A 24,589-nucleotide genomic window follows, 5' to 3' on the forward strand; every position below is an offset into this window, starting at 1 on the left:
GGATCGGCGTTCGTAGATCGACTGGTAGAGACTCTTTTTCAAAGATGGCTTCTGCCTGTATACGCGAAGTTGACTGTATGTAAAAAATATCTTCTTATTAAACTGTCTGGACACTGACAAAGTTCTCAATGCTTTGGTTTGAAGGTAGGGACCCTCATTATGCTACCGTGTTAGTGTGGGGCTATTTTGAACCTTGTTAGTGGTATTAACAAGCGAATTTTATTTGTCATTGATCTATGCCCAATATACTACCGTTATACTTGCTTTATAGGCTAAACTGTTTTTAGAGATAAAACTATTTACATTCGATAATCATGAAAACAAATCTCAGATAACGGTTGACTAGGTAACAATGTGTAATTAGACCAAAGGTTCATTTTGCGCCGGAGTTCTCCTTTAATGCCAATTACTTTATTCTGTTGACTGTTGAGTTTTAACATTACGTCATAGAAAGAAACCAAATCTTTATATAGTTTTTTTATTTTATATTATATTTAGTGCTGTCAAATCGATTAACATTTTAAAAGTTTTTGTTTATATAATAGTATATATATATATATATATATATATACACAAATACACACACACACACACACACACACGCACACGTATATATAATTATTGATATAATATAAAATATAAATGTGATAATTTATGAATGTATAAAATAATATTTTCATGGATAAATAAATATAATATAAAATATAAATGTGATAATTTATGAATGTATAAAATAATATTTTCATGGATAAATAAATATAAATATAATATAGAACATAAATGGAATAATATATAATAAAAATGCTATTATATAATATCACACTTAATATTTTTCATGTACAGTATAAATGAGTCCTTAATACATGAACATTTAAAGCTATCTTTATGTTTTATGAAGGGATTCCTTGCAAGGAAATGGTTATATTTGGGGGTCCTTTGCAAAATTTGAAACCGTTGTTCTAAATGTAATAACCACTTTTTTTTTTTTGGTTCATACAAAAAATATGCTGTGATGTAGATGTATTTTATAACTGTCTGTCAGACGAGTCAGGGATATGTAGTCCTTCAACAGCTTTAATCGTCCTCCGTTACACATTTTTCTTAAATCTCTGCAGCTTTAGTCACAATTTTTGTCTCTTGCTTCCTGCTTTTGAATTTTACACTGGCATGCTGTGTTTCAATGGGTCCTCTCTTATATCTCGTCTGACCTTTAAACCCGCACTCTGTGTGTGGCTCGAAGCCCGTCATTGGTCGAGAGGAGAGACGAGCTCTCCTGATCCTGTGGTTAAGTATGATTCAGCCCCTTAGAGAACAAGAGCGAGAGAGAGATAGACAGGAGCGAGAGGCAGCGTAATGAGAAGCCTGAGAGGAGAGTCACCCTGGATGCCCAGATCAACAGCCCTTCGCTCTTATGAGAGCTGACATGCCTGTAACCGTGGAAACGCCACTGTGGGAGGGGATGTATTGAGGTATACGTAACTGTGATTGGTTTATATTTCGAGTACTTGCCCTCTGGTCCACACCGCTTGAAATATTCAAGAGACAATCCGCCGTGCGTCGAGAGGAGGCTTCTGGGATGATGTAGTGCCTGTATTTGCATGTTTTGCATGACGCGGATATCGACTGATGTTTCAGGGCACATCTTTCATCGGCAGGTGTGCGAGTGATGGCAAACAGAATATTTATAAATGCAAATTATAAGGCAACGTAAAATGACGAAAACATCAAACAAAGATGACAGATTTATGACTTCATTAGAACTGAATGCAAAGTGTTGTTATGCTACACATATGAATGTATAATGCAAGTTAGTTGATGCAGAAAGTAGTTATGTTAATCTCCTCTATTGACAATTGACCCTATTGTTTTCTTAATAAAATGTGAAATTTGCACTGTTTACACTACCATTCAAAAGTTTGGAGTCAGTACGTTTTTGAATGAATACTTTTATTCAGCAAGGACGCATTAAATTGGTCAACAGTAACAGTAAAGACATCAAAAAATCTATTTGAAATAAATGCTGTTCTTTTGAACTTTTTATTCATCAAATAACCCTGAAAATGCATCACAGTTTCCTCAAAAATATTAAGCAGCACAACTCTTTGCCACATTGATAATAATAAGAAAAATTTCTTGATTACCTTCTAGCTCTTTATACCATGTATGAGTGCCATGTTTTTTAAAAGACTATTTAAGATCTGTGCCACCTCTTTCATTCGAATGAATATAAATCGGTGATATTTTGAGACACCTTTCTTTTCACTTACTCTGAACTGAAGCGCATCTGTTCTTTTATCTGTGAACCAAACACATGCTGAGATATGAGCGTAGCTGTTTGTTTATCAGCTTAAGAGTGTTTGTGTGTGTACGGCAGTTAGCGGTGTCACTGTGTCAGCGCTGCGTGGCAGATCAGAACAGTGTACGCAGAGTTAAGACTCACACAGCTCATTAAAGATCGAAACGTCAGCTCCTTCATTCATCACTGGCTGCCGGGGCCCAAAACGGGAGGCCCTCGTTTGTACTCCCGATCTGACACCATCATTAGCACCTCTGTCTCTCTCCGCTCAGGGCGGCTCGTGAACGCTGCTGTTGTGTGAATAGACGGGGCTGAGGTGCTCTGGCTGCGTGCCAGCTATGTAGTACGGGTGAAAATGACTCACTACACACGCAGAATAATTTATCACTCCCGAAAAAGACAAGAAGCGCTCCGGCAGCCCTCTCATACTCTTTAATTAGAAGTGTAATTAATCCTCCTCTTTTACATGGAAATCAATCTCAATTCATCTCTCCCTCTTTCTTTTTCAGTGAGCGTCATCTTAAAGGAAAGGAAGGGCACTGACAGTGTAACGCTGGCATGGCAGGGTCCAGAACCTGCCGACGGGACCGTGGTGGAATATGAAGTCACCTATTATGAAAAGGTTAGAGGCTTTGGTCTTTCTTCAACACACTCAAATCTCCATGACCTTTTGGCCCTATGTGAGTTCTCCTTGCACTGATTGGACATATGGCAGCTCACTTTTATCGTACCCTGGGGAGAGGCTGTAATGTTAACACAGACATGCTTCATTCGGTCCCAATTAACATTCATAGATGTCCCGCCTGCCAAAAACCTTCAAGGTTGTCACATTTTAGAGTTGATGACATTATTGTCCTGAACAAAATCACCTAGGCTTTGTTCAGACAGGCAGACATTTTATTATTTATTTACAGCATCCAATTGGCTGTAGTCTAAACAGCAAAGAAGCACATGAAATCTCATTTATTTACAAATCCATATGTGATTATGTTTGAAATCGAATTAAAACATCCATATGTGGTTTGAAATCCGATTAAAAACAAGTCTCATTCTGAATGGTGAAATCTGATTTCAATTTGATGTTGTCATTTGATATGTGATTATTATGTAATGTCATAAAGTGTATAATACTGTATGTCCAACTACTAATTTAATGGTCTATAACAAATAAATAAATAATTTATATATTTAATTATAAGCAGACATTAGATAAGCAAATATATATGTAAGAATATATAGGCTACTGTATATAGATCATTTTTTATATGGTTATATAATTATATTTATATAAATTAAATATTTGTAATATTTGATACAGCCATTCTTGCTCTGCTTAATAAGGACAGTGACTCTTTTGGACTATCAACGTTCTATAGCACATTTTAGTATGTGGTGTGAGGATACCTTTCTGCATCTCAATATTTCAAAGACTAAGGAACTGGTCTTTAGCTCCCCAAAAACACAGATCCATGCTTCTAGCATTACCATTAACGGAGAGATAGTTGAAAGGGTGGAGTATTTCAAATATCTCGGCATTACTTTTGATCAAAATCTCAACTTCAACCAGCACACTCTAGGGGTTTACAAGTGCTGTCAACAAAGACTGACAGCTATTCGTAAACTTAGACACTTGTCTGTTCAGCCTCCTCCTCTTCTTCTTCTTTTGTATCGAAATATTATTGATATTATTATACGTCACCGATGCTCTCTTTGTTTTTTTTTGTTTTTTTTTGTAATGTCAGAGATTATTTTTGATCGTATTATATGACGATAATTTAACATGTTATATGTGTGTTCGGGTTATGTACGCATCTACGGTGGAAACAAATTTTCGATCTATATTTATTTTAAATATACATTTTTATTAAAATACTATTTTATACTATTGTGTATAATTCAATTCAGAAATAAATCTAAAATCATGAATCAATTATTTTGAATGCCAAAAAAGGTAAATTTAGGCATCACAATATTATATTGTACCATATCAAAATTACATATTCATTTTCAGATTTGCTAAAGATTACATTTATTTCAAATATAGCAGAGATGAGCATGCACAAAATATCTCTATTATCGGCCAATAACTGATGTGTATCTCTAGTGTGAACTGCTTTCTACAGTAACATTTCTATACACAGGGTAAGTGATTTGGCACGGTTAGTTGTTTAGATCCCTCGGTGACACCCTCCTGTACCGCAGTATTTGGCTCTGTGGCATGAAGACAGGGTGATGGGTAATTATTATGATTTATTCAGGTGATTATGGGCTATGTGGCTTTTAGATGGAGCGCACAGATGGACAGGCTCGCCTGCCGCTGTGTCCGCGATCCGTTTGATGCCGCCTGTTTGGCCCATCTTAGATTTAATAGCACCACAGGAAATATGGCAGTCCCTCTCTTGCAGGGTGTGGCGTTCCTGTCTGGAACGTTAGATTTCCCTAAGCGAGACGCCATGTGCCACTTTAGCGAAAGGCTTACATGAAGGAAGATGAATGGATATCGATAAGCTGTGAAATATTAACATGAGCACACTGTATGGAATTCCACTTAGGATTGGACAATGAGAATTGGACAATGAGGCGTCAGTAGGATTGATGTCATTTGTCTGGATAAATTCCAGTTACTGGAAACCGAAAAGCAGTTAGGCCCTTAAAAAAAACTGCAGAAATCTGCAGTTTCTTTTCAGTTCAATCCGTCTACGTGAAAAGCATTGTGTTAGCTGTTGGCAGGAGGTGCTTGAATGAGCACTAAATTCCATCTGAGCTAATTGCTAATTGGCAATTGACTGATTTGAATCCAATCTGCATGCTTTGTTCTCTTGTTCTTCGTTTGTTTCTGTCGATCCATTATGGATGATTCGACAAAGTTCACGCAGCCTCCTGGGGGTTTGCAGGACAGTAAGGGATTCAGGTATCGGCGTGATGGATCGAGACATCCGTCTTCATAGAATGCTGCCTTGTTCATTTATCATTCCATTCTTTCCCACTATAGAACCAGCATGATCAGAACTACACTGTCCTGAAGACCAAATCCAACAGCATGACGGTGGACGGACTCAAGCCGGGAACCACATACATCTTCCGGGTTCGAGTCCGTACGGATGGTGGCTATGGGAACTACAGGGGAGAGATTGAGTTGGAGACAAGCCATGAAGGTGAGTGGAAAACCATCTTAACCATTATTTACCCTCATGTCGTTCTAAACATAACATAAACAGAAGCTCAACCAAACCTGCTTGACGCAAAATGACAAATCTCATTGGTTCTTGCGGAAGCTCAAACGTGAATGAATCTCATTGGTTCTTGCGAAAACTCCAACGTGTCTTGTAACACGAATGAATCTCATTGGTTCTTGCTCAAACGTGCTGCGTAACACACAAGAATGAACCTCATTGGTTCTTGCACTTAAAGCAAACATGCTTGAGCTTCCGTTTATCATATCTGATGTGTGAGTTGATGAATGTTTATATATGAATAAAAGCTTAAATTAAATCTTTTCATCATTTGAAGCGATCGTGTCTCCTCAGAAAATTTAGAACTAAATCTCTCGATTCATATAAATTACGATGTCTTTATGACCTTTTTGAAGTGTCAAAGTAGTAGTTGCGTAGCGGTCAATGGAGGGACTGAAAGCTCTCTGATTTCATAAAAAATATATTAATTTGTGTTCCGAAGAGGAATGAAAATCTTGCGGGTTTGGAACGACATGAGGGTGAGTAAATTATGACAAAATGTTAATTTTTGGGTGAACTAACCCTTGCGATGACGTAATCAAATTTTGTGTGCTTAATATTTATACAAGTAAATATTTTATAAAATCCATTACACATCAGGGAAGCAAATACATTACATTAGTGACTTTTAAATCTCTTCTCAAACATTTTTATTTTAGGATTGCTTTTACTTGATTATTCATTTTATTAGTTTATTTTTGTATTTAAAGTGTGTAGTTTTCTCTGTTGTTATGTTTGCCTGTAAAGCGCTTTGAGAAAGCAACTTTTAAAGGCGCTATATAAAATTAATGTATTATTATTATTACTAGACACATCAATTGAACTCTACAGCATTTTTGTCAAAAATTGCTTCGTTGCTAGCTTACAGTTTGGCTACATTACTTGATGTAAGAATTGTTTATTGTGTATATTATTAATAAACATAATTATTTGTTGAACATTTGCATTTTAATTAGATTTTGTTATTTTGTAAAATAATAAGCCACTCAAGGCTGTGCATCACAATTTTACCACAGTTAAGTGGGGTTTATGCACACTGCTTTTGTGGCTTATTGATTTATTAAATCCCATTCACAATGTCCTTGATTTTAGATCCCTTTATTCTGTTTCTGACTGTGCAAATGCCTGCAAACCCTTTATTTCTCATTCAAAGCAGAATATTTTCAAATTTTCAAGGACATTCTGGGAAAGGACTTTGCTTTGGCCAAACTCTTACCTGTGTCACACCCGTGTATTTCTCCATCAGATGCCGCTGATTGAATTTCCGATCCGCCGCGCGCGTAGAAAGAGGCTGTGAAATATTCATGCATGTGAACACGTTCAATTAGTCCCCTGAGATAGACGAGGCTCCTGACGCGCTGCAGTTTGCTCTCTCGCTGCGGTGTTTGAAGTCTGAGCATGTAGATTTTCTGTCAGTGTTCCTCTGAAGTGTGAGCAGCTTTAGCTCAAAGTAGGCAGATGCCCCGCTGTGTTTGTCTCATAGTTTGTGTGCCATATGGTACCCGCCACCATTCAATGCACATAATTAGAGGGAGACGCTTTTTATTTTAACATTATCTGCTGAAATCCAGCTTATTTATCATCAGTTCTTTTTTTTGTTTCTCCACTAAAATATTTTTCAATATATTTTTCATTGTGATAACACGTTAACTCTTCCCACCAGCTTAAAAAAAGAAAAAAAAGTTGCCAGCCACCAACAGCATTTTTGATAATTTTCACAAAAATTTCATGGCCCTTAGAATATTTTGTTGCATGAATATCTGAACATGCATCTAAAAAAATCATGAGCCTCTAAAAAAGGTTTAATTCTAGCTTAATGCATTCTTTTTTTATCAACACTTCTTGAATGTGGGTAAGTTTAATAAAAAAGCAACATTTTGAACAAAAAGCTGAGAAAAATTGCATTTTTTTCAAAGATTACAGTGTGCATAAGCAATGCTTTTATCTTTTGTTTCTGCTCCTTTTTTAATTGTGTTATGATCCAGCGATTCTCTACTCTTTCAGAAGATGCGTAATAGGCTATATGCACGCATAACTTCCGCATTTGACGCAAGGCTGCTCTTCAGTTTCCGGTTGGGGAGATTTAAAGCAGAGGAAAACCGAGGAAATCGGGATTATGGCAGAGTCTTCAAAATTTACTGTCCTCTCGTCTTTGAAACGAAACTTTAATACGTTTAGATGTAATTTTATATATAGTTATGTTTATTTAATATAATAAACAAAGAAGCATAAACAAAATGAGGGGTGTCTGTTTTGTCTGTTTTTGTGACTAACGCTTCTTTGGTATAGCAATAGAGTATAAAAACCAATATAAATTCTCGGTATAGCATTTGAATTCTACGATCGGCGGAAGTAATCCAGCATCCTTAGACCTTCACCGGAAATACCGCCGTGCATAGAGCCCGTAGCGCCCCCTACCATATAACAGTGAAAACAGGGAAAGCCAGAAAATTCCGTCAATGGCGGGGAATGATGTCAATCAGTTAATGATGTCAGAATAGTTGAAAATTGTTATGAAATTTGCCATGGTGTCAATAAAGAAGCTTTAACCATTTCTAAATGTGTTTACCATGTACTACTATTTAGACACAGATTGGTATATGGAAATATGATTTATTAATCCATTTTAAAACTGCATGGCATATCTGTAGTATATTTGCAATTAGTTCTAAAAAAAAGTCAAGTAAAAAATACAATTATTTATTAATTCAAAAATTGAAAATTGTTGAAAGAAATGATGACCAGCACCTAAACTATACTCTTTCCTTTATATATTTATATTCATTTTAACCTAAAATCTTGTTAAAGACAGATACATTGATTGAACAACTGCGAAAATAACTATAGATATTAAACCAGAACTGTGCTAAATTGAACAACTTAAGATTATATCTGCTTTAATGTGGGTTTCTCTCTCTTCCTCTTAGATATGCTGGCGGTTGGAGATCCCAACCAGCAAACCATACTGGCCATCTCGGTGGCTGGAGGTGCTGTGCTTCTGGTCTTGCTGGTGGCCTGTTTTGTTGTGAGCGGACGGTAAGAGCAATTTACTATTTTTCTTTAATCGTTCTCATCTTGAGTCTTAGATTTAGACTGCACCATATTCTTTATAAATATCCAGACCCAAAGTATGGAATCTTCTGTATGCAGTAAAAAAAAAAGCAGTAGTGACTTCTACATTGGCAGACTTGGATAAATCAGTGCCTATCTGGGTTCTTTAACTTTCAACAAATCCATACGAAGGATGAAGAAACCATATTTCATTTAATCAGAGAGAAACTGTAAATAATATAGAAAGACAGAATCGAGCAAATGAGATGTTGTTGTGCGTCTGTCTCTGTGTGTATGCCTTTGTGTCTGTGCATGTGTGCATTTACACAAAATCAAAAGGACACAAAATTGTTTAGCCCTCTGATTGCGTAGCGTGATCTGTAGAGATGAAAGCAAACACTTGAGAGAACAATTGAAGAGACAGACATGAGGGAGAAAAGCAAGAGTAGAGGCGCTGTACGGCTGAGAGTGAGGGAGCTAATGAAATGGAAATGAAAGGAATGGGTGGATCAGAGGAGACGAGGAAGAGAAAGCAGAAAATAAACTGCTCTTGATGACATGAAATGGTCAGAATGAGTCATGAGCTGATCTTTGTGTAGATGTTTGGCCTTTTGGTCTTTGTTTCAGTACAACAGCAAAAACGAAAATGCTATTATTAATTATATATTATAAATAATTATAATTATTTAAGTATATTATAATTTTTTTTTATATATTTTTATTTTAAATTCATTTTTATGGTAATACTTTACTTAAAACCTTTATGCATAATGCATTATTAAGGTATTCATAATGTACGTTGTTGTAATGCATTATATCCTTTTATAAAGAATTGTAACCAAAGTTAGAATGTTATAATATTTGCATATTGAGGCCTTGTTACATCCTATTATTCATGAGACCATAAAATGCATTGTAAGGTGCATTACAAGGCATAATTAATGCATGTATACGTTTATAATGCATAATATATGTAAAGGCTTTAAGTAAAGTGTTACAATTCTTATTGTTTATATATACACTTTTATTTGATATAGAAGTATTTATATAATATAATGTCATTTAAAAATCAAAAAGAGGAATATTGTTTACCAACATATATATATATATATATAGTTAAATTAGTTTTCCTGTCTGTTTCTAAAACATGTAATGATACAAGGGCAATATGCAGCTACACTGTACCAAATTTATTCTGTACTACCAATAAATACTACAGAAAGACTGGCATCATTTCAGCTTTTTGTTATTATTATTATTATTGACCGGTAATCACATTCCTATTTCAAAGGCTGATTTAGTAGGGATTTTTTGTTGGATGATATATGATCCAGTATGTTGTAACACAGAATGAGATTTCCGTCTGCTTTGCAATTTGTAACCCATAATGCACTGTGACAGAACGATCCCGTAGGATGTGTTATGTCGGCCAAGTTTATGCCTGCAAGCCAAAACCTTGGTGCTGCCACCTCTTATATATGGTTTCCAAAACCCCCCATCTCAATGCATGTGTGACTGCTTGTGGGAAGACCCTCGTGGAAGCAATAAAAACAGTTTTGATGCTGATCTTGAATGACGTGCTTCTAGTGTGGTGTGGTGGCCAATGAATCGTAATGGTGAGTGAAGCTAAACTCTCTAATTGCATTCAGTCCCTTGACATTGGATTATACTGTGCTATATATACTGGACTTAACAAGGTATTCGTTTCACAGTGCCATCGGTTCTTTTAACTGCTTTCAGAACCTCAGCTGAGCTTTGAGAGAGGGAGGCCTTTCCATTAATGACAGTTTGAGGTCATTGATTTCTGATTCTCTTGCTGAGCTGAAAACAAAACATATTTTGCCTCTAGTGGGAATCGTAAGCAAGATGTTATGGTTTCAAATGCCTAGATTTAGCAAGGTCATGAGAGAATCTGTAGAGATTTGTTTTTCATTTTTCCCCCCACAAATTTACATTTGTGATTTCCAGGCTTAGAAATGTGGAAATCATTAAAGAAAAGTGAAAGGAATTTCTATTCAGCATGTTCTAGTGTAGCCTTTTTTAAAACGTTCTCTAGAATTTGTTATTTGTTCGTTCAGCTTTTTTAACTTTTTGTGTTACAGATGATTAATTTTAAATCATCATTTTCTTGTAATTATAAAAAATGTAAAAAAAAAACTTGTAGAAATGCTTTGTTTAGAAGCAATGGGAACTCTGGCCTGTGTGTTTAGGTTGGTCAGAGAAATATGAAGAGTTCAGGCATGTTTAGTGTGTTCAATTTTGTTTTTGCACCGAATTTGGCTGGCGGTGATTTGATGTTGGACGGTGTTCTAGTGCTTGAAGGAAAAAACAGCTCGGATTGACTGGTGATGATGCTGGCAGATGGTCTTCATTTGTCTTTCATTCCCCCTCTATTTTCCGCCTATATCCAGAAAAGCAATTCAAAATGGTGGACACACTTTAAAGACTTTAAAGATCCTCATGATTGTGTCTGTGGAACATTTCAGCCCAATGACAGATGCCGCAGTATATCTAGCAGGTGCCTACTAGCCAAATACGTCCACATTTGCAAGCCTGAGGAGCATTGAATGCCAGCCACGAAAATAAGCAGGAAACGTCAGGCTTCTGATATTAAAGCAGTTCCCTTGACTTCCTGTTGGACTGCCACCAAGCAATTCGCTAATGCTCATGTTGCATGAAATTATTGCAGCTTAATGATGAAATTAAGAAGCCACACACCTGCTTTCTGCTGGAATTATGAATTCATTGGTTATTATCGGCTTTATTGCATTTAAAGTGGTTATGTGTTTTCCCCTTGTCTTTCTTACTCAAATCACATTAAGATTTGGCAGATTTGTGGTGTGCTAAACTAAAGCATGCAATTGCTTATTATTTATTACATAACATTATGCAAATGATATATGACATAACAAAATAAATGCACACCATTTAACACCTGGTATTTGATAATTGAATATTCTATGGGACTCTTATAAAATGTAATTGCAGATTAAATTATTAAATTCGATCAATTACATCCACAAAATGATCCAATCCAGGCTGAAAACATCATTACAAGTAAAAAAAAAAAAAAAAAAAAAAAAGGCGTACAGGTGGCCTGTTTCTCTGAGATGGATTTGGCTATTTTTGAAAGGGTCTTAAACCATCAGTGAGAAAAAAACATTTTGGTGTGTGAAATCAGTTTGCAACCATTGCGATAAAGGAGCTGAAAACAGAAAAACACAATCAGAAAGAGGTTTCACACTGAGAGGTTTCAGAGGCACATTTCTCTCTGTGTAGTGAAACCCACAGTGTGGTGTAATTGTGAATGAAATCTACTTCCCGTGAATGTCAATGTACCAACGTGAGTGAATGTACTGTAGGCTGTTTGAGTAGTGTAGATCGTGCTTTCAAAGCACAGCCGAGGGCTTAATGGGTCTTGTTCGGTTGATTTAGTGCAGACATTACCTGTATCTCGCCCTTGGGTTTGATACCGTACCGTGACTGTTTAGTCAGTCCATTTGCATGTGGGTTAACAGAAATTTAGCAACACATCCAAGTACAAACACAAAATGGAATTACTGTGCCATTCCGAAATGGTTGCATGAGCGTGTTAGAGTTTTTTTTTTTTTTTCAAACAGTTCCATCTGGCTATTCCAACGCCTTTCCGAGCAGAAATCGCTGTCCCTGTAGCCCCGGAGCACATCATGACTCGCTCACTCTCAGCACGCAGCTTCACTTAGTATTTCATTTCCATTCGTTTGATGGCAGGCCAGCTGTAGATGTGCCTGGACGCATCAGCGGAAAATAGAGGTGGATGATATGTTGGATGCATGTGCAATGGATGGAGATGAGACCAGGATGTGCCATCAATCAGCTCGATTTTCTTCTGAATTTCAATTAGCGTAATGAACCCTTCTCAACTGACGGAGTCAGTGTTTTTAAAACGCCTGTCAGAGGAGCTAAGAATTTATGACTGTACATTTCCTCCAAACACACAATCATTTCCTCTTTTTATCATTAGCTTGATTGTAAATCTTTTTTTTTTTTTTTTTTTTTCAGGTAGGAGAACGGTTTACAGAGATGTCTCTAGGGACCACATTGTCAGTTTTTGTGACATTAGTTTAAACATTAGTTTACAACATTTCCGTTCGTAATCATTCTTATTGCTGTATAAGATAATAATAAACTCATGATTCCCCTTTAGATCACTTTATAGCCTATGCTGTACCTCTTTACCAGTATCACCCGGTCTCATTTTGCCAATATGCCTCTGATGAAGTGGAACAAAGGAAAATATTACAGATTATTTAAAATAGCTTTCTATATTTTCTGATACACATTGCATTATAAATTATGACATGTAGCATTTAACATATAATGGAACATTTACTTTTTTATTACCCTAAGTTTTACGTCAGGATTATTTTTTTATTTTTTTTATTACCACTTTCCTCAAGTAGTTTGAATTGATACCGCCATGCCCCTCCATGTGAAATCGTCAGCTTTATCACCTCTGTTTGCAGCATATTTAGGAGGAATTCCAGTAGTATATCCACTTGGTTTGTCATTATTAGTTCTTCATTCTATAGTAATCTTTTTTTTTTTTTTTTTGTAGGTTAAATTATAAGGTTATACTATGTCCTTCATCACCTATTGGGAATGTTTTATTAAATAATAGCAGATATAATTAAACTGTTTATTGGTAATGATAGATTTGTATTGATCTGTTCGCTTTGTATTCATCATGTGTGTCAACATGTCCTTCATGCTTCTCCGAAAAGGCTTGGAAAAATGTAAACTTCTGGAAATAAATCATTGATATTCTATGATTTTAACAGAAAACGTCAGGACTCACGTATGCTTTAACTCTGTCTATAGTGTTTCTAGATAAAATGCATGCTTCAGTGAACCATCCCAAATTAGAACTTTCCTTTGGGAGAACGGGCACATGGCAACATGCAAGGACATCAGTTGAATTTTGTTCTGTTGTGCATGCCACCCTGCTGGGATATATTGACCATGCCAGTGGCTTGGCATGTCCTTGTGGCAGTTGAAGGCTGGAGCTTGCCTGCCTTCCACTGAATGCTGAACAGACCTCAAGAAGACCCAGCTGGAAGCTGCTTTACCTCATTAGCTCAATGAACTGGAGTATCATTATGTAATGAACTAGTTTGAGGGTCAGAGGAGAGAGTTACCACATTAAAACCACTGTGTTTTATGCTAGTACACTGTAAATTCCGATTAGTTAACCTCACTCAAAAAAAGCATTTTAGTTTTTTGTTCTGTCCCAAGTCAAGCATCACTCTTTGAATGTTTTTCATGGCTTTAGGGTAATCCAAATGTTTGGCAATCCAAATATGACAGCCCAAACAAAATGCGTTCTGGAGATTGTCCATTACAATTCTTCCTTCAACAATAATACTGGGTAGAGAAGGTAGAGAAGATTTGGCGAGAGAATACATCATCATCTGTGACAGTCAGCACCCCAACAGATACTTGTGCCCAGACCTCATCAACATCAGACACCTGTATAAAATCAAACGATAACAATATTACAACAGGGAAAGGTGGATAGGCATGATCAGTTGTCACAGTGTTATCATGCCCATGAAGGGTTAGTTCACCCCAAAATGAAATTTGTCATTATTTACTCTCCCTCATGACTTTTGGTCATCTTCAGTACACAAATGAAGATATTTTTTTTAATCCGTAGAAAACAAAATCTTCTAAAATATATTTAGTATAATCTCTACTTTATAGTGAAATTCTATGCTGCTTTTTCTTTTTCTTTCCATATATTCTCAAGGAGGTAGATTTGAGGTATCATTAATGTATGTAATATAAACGCTATAAGACGAGTTGCATGCCAACGTTTAATACTTTAAGGTTTGAATTACTATGAGCAATAATATTGTTTTGACAAGCACCAAATATGTCTATTTCCCCTTTCTCTCCATTACATCTTTCTCGTAATGCTTATGGCAGACTGTCTGAGTCAGCTTTCACTTCTAGTTCCCTCAAGCAGGCCAGACAGTTTAAGAATCCCTCTAATTTTGCACCGTTCTCCACATGGTCTCAATGTCCCTCTCTCAAAGGCACAGAGAAAGATGGAAGCCCTGTCAGCATATACAAAGCTGCACCGCTGCATTGTCACCTGCAGATACAAGCTTCACACTGTGAGAGCGGGAGAAAGACAAAAAAAGGAAGAAGAAAGAAAAAAGAAACTGGGTCATAGACAAAAGGGCTTCCAGCGGTGTAGGGCTGGGAAACGTCTTTATCACCGCACAAAAGGGATTTGAGGAATGCTTCAGAGTTGAAAAATGCGTTAATTGCAGAGTCCCAGACACTAGTCTGTCACTTTTTTCCCCCCTTTTTATACACCGTTATAACAGAATATGTAAATAGTGCATATTACATTTAAATGAATGACAAGAAGGTTGAAGGGTGGGATCACGCTTCACTTTAGAAGCTTCTGGATGTCCCGCTGCGGCACTGGAAGTGTTTCATCAGCGCGTTGAGCGGCGCTGCAGCAGGTGCAAGGGGGAGGGATCCGTCTGCGGGACCTCGAGGGATGGCGGGGCAGGTTAGAGAGCAAGTGGGGTCGGTTTTGGGAGAGCCGATTTACTCCCTGATTACCACATGCTTCGGTCGGGTGGCCCACCTCCGCGAACCCCTCCAGCCCTGCAAACATGTTTCGTTTAATAGACTGTGTTTTGCACATGGGACGGATAAAGATCGAAGGGGTTGAGGGGGTTGTACCTGTGCACAGATGCACACTAGGCCCCCGAGCATTTATTTTTTGGGGGGGGTGTGTATGTATGTGTGGCTGATGAACAGGTGGGGTCTCTCTTGAGACCCACAGTCTCATTAAAAGCAGCAGAGAGGAAACGACACACATGTACCTCTGAACCCCCACCAGACGGGGATGTACAACAGCTGAAAGGGAAAGATTTACCCCCTGCAGCTCCACAGGGAGATGCAACATTCCGGATTAGAGGAGGCATGAATGAACCCAGCGGTCTTCCCATTATGTAATAGACCCCCAGGTCTGCTCTTGCCCCAACCCTGGCCTCAGGCCCCGATGCTTTGACTGCTCTGGGGCAGCTGAGCACGCTCTGGCTCTTGGAAGAGGGGGACTCCTGTATTGATTAGAATTGTTAACTGGGCATAAAATCAATAGCAGGACCAAAATACTGATCACATGATCGTTTCCCCACAGATGCTACGGGAGTATAGCTTAGCGGTTTGATTGCAGAGTTTTGATGATTTGTCATTGTGGTCTGATCGCAGTGCAAAATTCTTGAGTGCGAGTTTGAATTGTCCACTGGCCACATCCCACAGGAAGTTAAGCTGTAATGACAGGAAGAGAAATCTATCTCTATCTATCTCTCTATCTGTCTTTCAGTCTTTCTATCATTCTGTGGTTTGATCTATTTATTGTTCTGTCTACCTGTCTATCATTCTATCCGTCTTTCTATCATTCTAAGATTCCATCCATCCTTTCTTCCTTTCTTCCTTCCTTCCTTCCTTCCTTTCTTCCTTCCTTCCTTCCTTCCTTCCTTCCTTCCTTCCTTCCTTCCTTCCTTCCTTCCTTCCTTCCTTCCTTCCTTCCTTCCTTCCTTCCTTCCTTCCTTCCTTCCTTCCTTCCTTCCTTTCTTCCTTCCTTCCTTCCTTCCTTCCTTCCTTCCTTCCTTCCTTCCTTCCTTCCTTCCTTCCTTCCTTCCTTCCTTCCTTCCTTCCTTCCATTTCTTTAAATCAAAAATTGAATCATCATTATGCTTCTTGTTTGGTGGTTTAATGCAAATTCTCAATTCAATTCTGAATGGCGCTCATCCCTGAATTATAGGCTTTATAAAGGGGCAACCACACAGATTGTATTCTGGTTATCTACGTACACAAACATCAGATTGTGTCATACCTCGTTGATTGTTGTGTTGTTTAAAAAGGTGTGTCAAGTTAAACTGTGTCAAACTTTTAAAAATGCACCTCAAGACCCCTGTGATCTGTTCAATTCTGTTGCACTCTAGCTGGTTTTGGACGCAAGAAAGAATCCTGTGTGTATTCGCCCAAAGGCTTTCAACTCTAGCTGGATTATAGTGTTGATGTGATAATTGTCTCAGATAAAACACTGTCTTTCTCTGTTGGTGACATCTTAGCTTTCTTTTCCTGCAGTAGAAGAAATGCCTTGCATTTTGTCATCAGCTATATTACAATAGAGACTCCAGCATGTATTTCTATTCATAAGAGGATATTCACCTATATTATTGAGCCAGTGTCCCCTAGAAACCCATTTAGGAAAGCTTTTTCCACCTGGTCCCCATCAGATGTTCCAGTCTTTAGACATTCTGCAGCCATTCTCCACATTTCAACATAATGTATAATTACTATGGCTAGACAGCCTTTGACATTACTTTTTTGGCAATACGTTCTTGTTAAAGACATGACAGGAAAGGGGAATGTGTGAGTGTGTGTCACTAAGAGGATTAAATGAATAATGAACATAATTATCAGTCCTACGTTGGCCACCTTTCCTCCCCAGTGTATTGGAATATTCATTATCTGGGGCATTTCCTTATTCATGATCCCACTGTGAGAGGAATGATGTAGTTAATGATAAAGTCAGAGGTGACAGGATTGCATTTTCCCAGTGCTAAAGAGTGGATTAGTGCAGTGAAATCTTTACTATGTGGGAAAACCGGACTCTAAAGACACATTATTGTTAAACTACACTGTTAAAAGATGATATATGTGACTGTATCAGGCCGCTGTAGAATTGATTCTACAGTTCTCAACATTTTCTTTTGTCTTGGGGAATTGGTTGGTTGAATTAATGTGAGAGAAAGCATGTATTCTTTTGTGTCGGCCTGTTTTAATTGTGCTTATCCTATTGTTCCAGGCGCTGTGGATATATTAAAGCAAAGCAGGACCCAGAGGAAGAGAAAATGCAGTTTCAGCATGGACGAGGTAATGCATGCAGGTTTTTTGGTCTTGGAAAAGAACTCAAATCTTTTTAAGAATAATCAGCAAAATATCCGGCAAATGTTGAAAACCTGAACTTTTTTTAAGATGTATAATGTATTTCATTCGAAGAAAATAGTTCAAGAAATCTCATCAAATAGGGCAGGGGTTCTAAACTCTTGCCCTCAAGGTCTACGTTCCTGTAGAGTTTTGCTCCAACCCTAATCAAACACACCTGAACAAGCTAATGAGTTTGGAGTTAATCAAGGTTGGAGTTAAACTGCAGGAAAATGGACCTCGAGGGACAGAGATGAGAACCCTTGAAATAGGGGTTGTATGTCTTTTTGGCCAGTCAGACGGCTAGCATAATTCGTTCTGGCTGGCTGGATGGATGGATAGAGAAAGTGCATGTTTTTCCAGGAAATTGTTGGTTAGTGAACAGTGTCTCTGATGCATCTGCCGATAAATGATGTCTCTGATCGCTCTAGTTGCCTAATGTGTGTTTTCTCTAATGACACTTTTCCTGCCTGCCAAAGACAATGTTTAATGAGGTTGAAAATGTGGCACTCCCCTCCTTTTAGGAAAATGGATGGTTCAGTCTAGGTAACTAAAGTGACTGTAAAACAACCCAACCGTTATCCTCACTCCTACCATTTTGCATTGCAGTCAAACTTCCCGAAACCCGCACTTACATTCACCCGCACACATACGAGGACCCAAACCAGGCGGTGCGAGACTTCGCCAAAGAAATCGAAGTTTCCAACATCCGGATTGAGAGAGTTATTGGGGCTGGTAAGTCAAATGAATGACTCAAGAACATGATCTAGTTGTGTAAACCACCTGAACAGCTCACCATGGGAATGCAATGAAATGATATAAGGGATTTAGTGTAAATTCAATTAGTTGACAGGCTTTTGTTTGACTCCTAGGTGAGTTTGGAGAGGTTTGCAGTGGGCGTCTGAGGCTACCCAGTAAAAGGGAGATCCAGGTGGCCATCAAGAGTCTGAAAGCCGGATACTCGGAGCAGCAGAGACGTGACTTTCTGAGTGAGGCCAGCATCATGGGCCAGTTTGACCATCCCAACATCATTCGACTGGAGGGAGTCGTCACCAGATGTAAGCGTTTACATACGAAACACATTGACACATGCAACGTCTATTGCTGGAAATAGTTTGTACCCCCTGTGTTTTCCACACAGAGATAATTGACCTTACAATCTTATCTTCAACAAAAACAAAATAGCATGGATCATGAATATTCATTTGAATAAATATGTATGACAATGTTTATATCGGTGCTTTCCTGCCCTACTTCTTCAGAATACAAATGTGCTATGACAATTGCTTTGAATTTGCTTTCATCGCAATGAATTATCACACTAGCTGGTGAGATAATGTCTTCAAAAAAGTCATAGATAACACATCGTCATGGCGAGACTTAGCTTAATTTTGTTTAAGAAAAACAAATGGAAGAAGCCATTCATTCTCACTGTTTTGTCTGTTTCATGAAGGCATTTTAGGTCTGTATTACCTCTGATTGCTTGTATCGCCACTACTGAGAATCTAACATTGATGCTCGCTGCTCCCGGATGATAATGAGGATGCTAATTATAATTTGCCAACTTATTGAGAATGCTGTCGCTATTGTGTGTTTCAGGCCTTCTATTGTCTGTGTTTAAAAAAGCAGTGTCTTGCAACAGGTGTTTGGGTCACTATTGAGTGGTAATTTCCTCTACAGATCTCTTTCCTCTTTCAAGCCTCTGTGGATTAGACTGGCAGGCGCTGTAACAAAAGGACCATCCATATTCATGCCAGCTGCATGAATATCGATAATACAAACATGTAATTGGATGTGAGTTTTGGGAGGGATCATGAATATTCAATGTCACAAATATTAACATTAATCCTCTCGACATTTCCTCCCAGTTCCTCTTACTTGCGCAAAATGCTAATGGTGGCCTTTAGTTTGATTCGGTTCAAATAGTTCATAATAAGATGGGAAAAACGGCTCTCTACTGCCAACATTAATAAGTAAAAATACAGTAATTTTCTCCTTTTTAATTCTGTGCTGTGTTAGAGCATAATTATGAGGGTATGAAAGTCTTCATTCAAAAAATATCAGTATAAGACTTTCATTATTGTAGGCTTGGAATGTCCAAAGGTGCACAGTGAGTTTTACACAGAAATAGGAATTTGTAAAAAGGTTTTTACAAATTTTTTTTTTTTTACTTCTGTATGTAGAGGGGTTGAAGCTGGAGTGGCCAATAAAAAAAAAATTATTAAAAAAAATGTATGTGCAAAGTTCTGTCATGAAACTTTAGATGGCCCAGGCTGATGGGTCCTTAACGCAGACTGATGATATTCACAGCGTTAACTACTTGGCACAAGCTGATTGGTTTGTCGCATCTGCAGCCAATGAGCTTGCTGCTCAACATTTAAATGGCTGGTTCACATTTACTATAGCAGTTTGCAGCAAGCTTTCAGAGTTCCTCCGAAACCCTCCAACTTCCCCAGCTCCACCTGCATAAATCTGCTAGTGGTCATTTTTATATATGCTATTTGTGCAGCAGCAGTATATCTTACATACTCACAGCAGCGTATTGGCGTATGTAATCATGTACTTCCTGTACTGTATGAGTTGCTGTACTTGCTCTGTAGCAGCAGCAGCAGCAATAATCAACAGCAGAAGCAATTTAGCAGCAGCAGCAGCATAGGAGATCTATTCCACCAAGGCCAAATACATTACCATTGTCATATCCATTACCATGCTAAAAATCTTCCAAGAGTTTTCATGATAGAATATTATTTATTGGCCACTCCATCTGCAATCCTCTATATGTACACATACAATTTTATATATTATTATACAATAAATATATATTATTATTATATCTAGGATGGTTACAAATGCCTGAACGGGTAAAGTTGTTTGAAACGGCATGTATTATGCTAATATATGTAAGGAATGTACATACTGTAAGCCATGCACTCCCTCATTTAGAACAATCCTGGTTCAAAAACAATCGAATAACAATAAAAACATAATTATGTATGAGTTTACCCGTGGAGAGTTGCATGAGAACCTTTCCTGCGCACATAATTATGTAAAAAACACACTTGTATTTAATTATCAGCGAATGAGGCTCAATGAAACTATCAGATTACGTATCTTCCATCTTGCTCTTTCTGCCACTGAAGTAATATAACACACGTGTGTGCTTGGGTCGGTTTGCGAACGTGTCTTCTTCCACCACTGATTGGGTGAGATTTGATAGCCAGAGTAATTTCACAGGTCACAGATCAGCCTGATGGCGTAGGGGATGGGGATAGGAGAGGTCAGCGACCCCCTCGCACCGCATTACAGAAGCAGCTGTCAATCCAGCCCCCTCTTCGTACGCACAGACTAATCACGGTGCTGATGGAGCCGAGCGGAGATGCATTAAAGAGGCTGAAGGGTGTTTATGCTGCCTGACGGAGCGACCGCGAGATAGACAAAGAGTTTTGCGCTGTAATATGAAAAGCATCTGTCATGTAACACTGCTTTCGGAGAGGCGCTCTATCATTACCACCTCAGACGGAAAAAATTAGACCGTGATTGAGTTTTTTGTGATGCAAATGTGTCAGCAGCTCAGAGAATGGAATCAGAATAGACCTTAATGCCCCATTCAGTTCTTTATCCCCCATCTTTACAAAAACACAGAGCTGTCATCGTCTCTATTATAGACCCATTGTGGATCTAACCATCCGATTAGCGGACTCCAGTCTACTATCTGATAACGTTCGCTATCCACGGCTGTTTTTTCAGGTTCATTCCAGCTGAGTTCTCAAGAAAAGTTTTTGTGCCCTCAACAGGGGTAACAATAGATGAGAGAATGTCATTTCTAAATCATTGAATGTATTGCTTTGTTCGGAGTAATGTGTGCTTTTAAGCTTAACTTGTTTTGAACCGAAACATTCCTTTATCCTCAGATATTTTACGACAAATTGCTGTCATCTCATCAAAAGCCCCCACAGCATGTGATTGCAGATAAAGTACAGAGCACATACTGAAGTTGCAGGTTTTTAATGTAAATCACCTTTTCCAGATTGCTTTAAATACATGAATGCATTCCTTGCTCCTGTGATAATGACCATAATTACAACCTTTCAACAGCAGTCAGGCGCTTAGAGTAGATCGGCCCATCGCAGGACGTAATATCCTCATTGCCTTGTTTTAATCATGGCCGTTTGAGTGTGTGTGTGTGTGTGAATGGTGTCTAATTGGAGCGCTCCTAAAACTGCTGCAACATCAATCAGCGCATGGATAAGTAGCTAGGTAATTTAATTAACAAACTTATCAGTAGAACCGTCAGCCATTTCTTAAGAAGCTGAATGGCTAGAGTACGGAAATACACGTCAGTTTGATCTGATGTGCGAACATCGGCCATGTCAGAGAGATGTTGTGGTTTATGTTTGAATGCGGTCTGTATTTCATTTCTGGCCAAAGGTTTGTAGGTTGAGGCAAGGAAGCCACGTTATCCAACTAGCTCACTGTCAAAGTAATTTGTCCCACGTTGATAAGCTAATGTGCGATCTGTTCGGATATCCTTCACCACGCTTATCGTGTGACATCATTTCTAAAGGGCGTGACCAATACATTTGTGATTAACTTACAGTGGCAGGGAGGACATACAGTGCAAAACCTATTCGCTTGAAACCACAAACAGCAACATCTTAGGCTTTGGTGCTATAAATAGCTTGTTAGGCTGAATGGGGTTTTATTGGATTCAATTTCTTTGAGCTTTGCTGAAGTAGAGATTACAAAGCCATAATGAAACCATTGACTCTTTGCTTGAAGCCTTACCCGCAAATCTCCAGTCTGCAGGCTTAAATTGTGTCTTGAAATTGACAGGGTGGATGTCTTGTTAACTTTGTCCTCACGGTCTTCTACTCACATTTTCTTTTTACTTCGTGTATTGCAGCTAGAAATGGGAAAACATCTGATGTCAGCAAAACAGCTGATGCAACGTTTCCAAGTCATTTCCATTAAACATATACCATCTAATAGTTAAAGCGTAACGTAATAATTAAAGCACAGCCGCTGATATATTTTTATTATAATATTTTGATAAAGAATGCATTTATTTAATAAGAAAATGCATGCATATTAACTGGACCATCATGATTTTATTTTCTGTTATTTTTTCATTCGATTTAATTTATATTATTTTAAGCTAAAAAAAAAGAATGAAAAAAAATGTAAATAAAAAAATACCCTGTAAATTTACAGGAACAATATAACATATAATAATATATTACATATAATATATGCAATAAATAAGAAGAAACATCACTTTTTGACCTCAATAATAAAATGGTAAAATGGAAAAATTATTTTAAATTTAAATTGTATTTACTTATTTATTTGTTTGTTTAAGTTGGTTTTATTTAGTAAATGCTTGCATTTTATATATACACTCACCTAAAGGATTATTAGGAACACCATACTAATACTGTGTTTGACCCCTTTTCGCCTTCAGAACTGCCTTAATTCTACGTGGCATTGATTCAACAAGGTGCTGAAAGCATTCTTTAGAAATGTTGGCCCATATTGATAGGACAGCATCTTGCAGTTGATGGAGATTTGTAGGATGCACATCCAGGGCACGAAGCTCTCGTTCCACCACATCCCAAAGATGCTCTATTGGGTTGAGATCTGGTGACTGTGGGGGCCATTTTAGTACAGTGAACTCATTGTCATGTTCAAGAAACCAATTTGAAATGATTCGAGCTTTGTGACATGGTGCATTATCCTGCTGGCAGTAGCCATCAGAGGATGGGTACATGGTGGCCATAAAGGGATGGACATGGTCAGAAACAATGCTCAGGTAGGCCGTGGCATTTAAACGATGCCCAATTGGCACTAAGGGGCCTAAAGTGTGCCAAGAAAACATCCCCCAGACCATTACACCACCACCACCAGCCTGCACAGTGGTAACAAGGCATGATGGATCCATGTTCTCATTCTGTTTACGCCAAATTCTGACTCTAGCATCTGAATGTCTCAACAGAAATCGAGACTTATCAGACCAGGCAACATTTTTCCAGTCTTCAACTATCCAATTTTGGTGAGCTCTTGCAAATTGTAGCCTCTTTTTCCTATTTGTAGTGGAGATGAGTGGTACCCGGTGGGGTCTTCTGCTGTTGTAGCCCCTCCGCCTCAAGGTTGTGCGTGTTGTGGCTTCACAAATGCTTTGCTGCATACCTCGGTTGTAACGAGTGGTTATTTCAGTCAAAGTTGCTTTTCTATCAGCTTGAATCAGTCGGCCAATTCTCCTCTGACCTCTAGCATCAAGGCATTTTCGCCCACAGGACTGCCGCATACTGGATGTTTTTCCCTTTTCACACCATTCTTTGTAAACCCTAGAAATGGTTGAGCGTGAAAATCCCAGTAACTGAGCAGATTGTGAAATACTCAGACCGGCCCGTCTGGCACCAACCATGCCACGCTCAAAATTGCTTAAATCACCTTTCTTTCCCATTCTGACATTCAGTTTGGAGTTCAGGAGATTGTCTTGACCAGGACCACCCCCCTAAATGCATTGAAGCAACTGCCATGTGATTGGTTGATTAGATAATTGCATTAATGAGAAATTGAACAGGTGTTCCTAATAATCCTTTAGGTGAGTGTGTATATATATGTATGTATTTAAAAAAAATGTACACTAATTTACAGAAACAATCCCCAAATTACGGCTACATTGTTCACTCAATATCATAATGATTATACCTTGAGGATCACCTACTGTATAACCCCTTTGGTTACCAGGCCAGATTGTTAGCCGCTAGGCTAGGCACAACATAAAGGGCTCCTCAAATAAATGGTGAGCATCTCTAGGGTTAAACGTCCTCTCACATTGATGTGTGTCTGGTGCCCTGAGGTGAACGTTTCTGCCGTATGTAACATCCATCAAGCATCTCTGATAATCAGGATGGATTAGCATGCACTCTTCAGCATGCGAGGCGAGAAGGGGGTCTCTCTGATTGACAGTGTGTTATTTGGGTGGAATCAGGGGAGAATTTTTAATCAC

The 24,589-nt window shown here is 38.2% G+C and overlaps 1 protein-coding gene across 1 annotated transcript in view; it reads left to right on the forward strand.

The window, feature by feature from the left end:
• Positions 1-24,589, forward strand: part of ek1 (eph-like kinase 1) — a 61,749-nt gene that overhangs the window by 28,052 nt on the left and 9,108 nt on the right. The window contains exons 6-11 of the mRNA XM_056249165.1: positions 2,806-2,918; positions 5,289-5,451; positions 8,457-8,565; positions 17,459-17,526; positions 18,187-18,312; positions 18,450-18,635. Coding sequence (XP_056105140.1) covers positions 2,806-2,918; positions 5,289-5,451; positions 8,457-8,565; positions 17,459-17,526; positions 18,187-18,312; positions 18,450-18,635 — 765 coding nt within the window. The remainder of the gene's footprint in view (positions 1-2,805; positions 2,919-5,288; positions 5,452-8,456; positions 8,566-17,458; positions 17,527-18,186; positions 18,313-18,449; positions 18,636-24,589) is intronic.

Source organism: Rhinichthys klamathensis, unplaced genomic scaffold (assembly GCF_029890125.1).
Source record: "Rhinichthys klamathensis goyatoka isolate OS25496 unplaced genomic scaffold, OSU_Roscu_1.1 h1tg000059l_1, whole genome shotgun sequence".
Classification (NCBI taxonomy): Eukaryota; Metazoa; Chordata; class Actinopteri; order Cypriniformes; family Leuciscidae; genus Rhinichthys; species Rhinichthys klamathensis.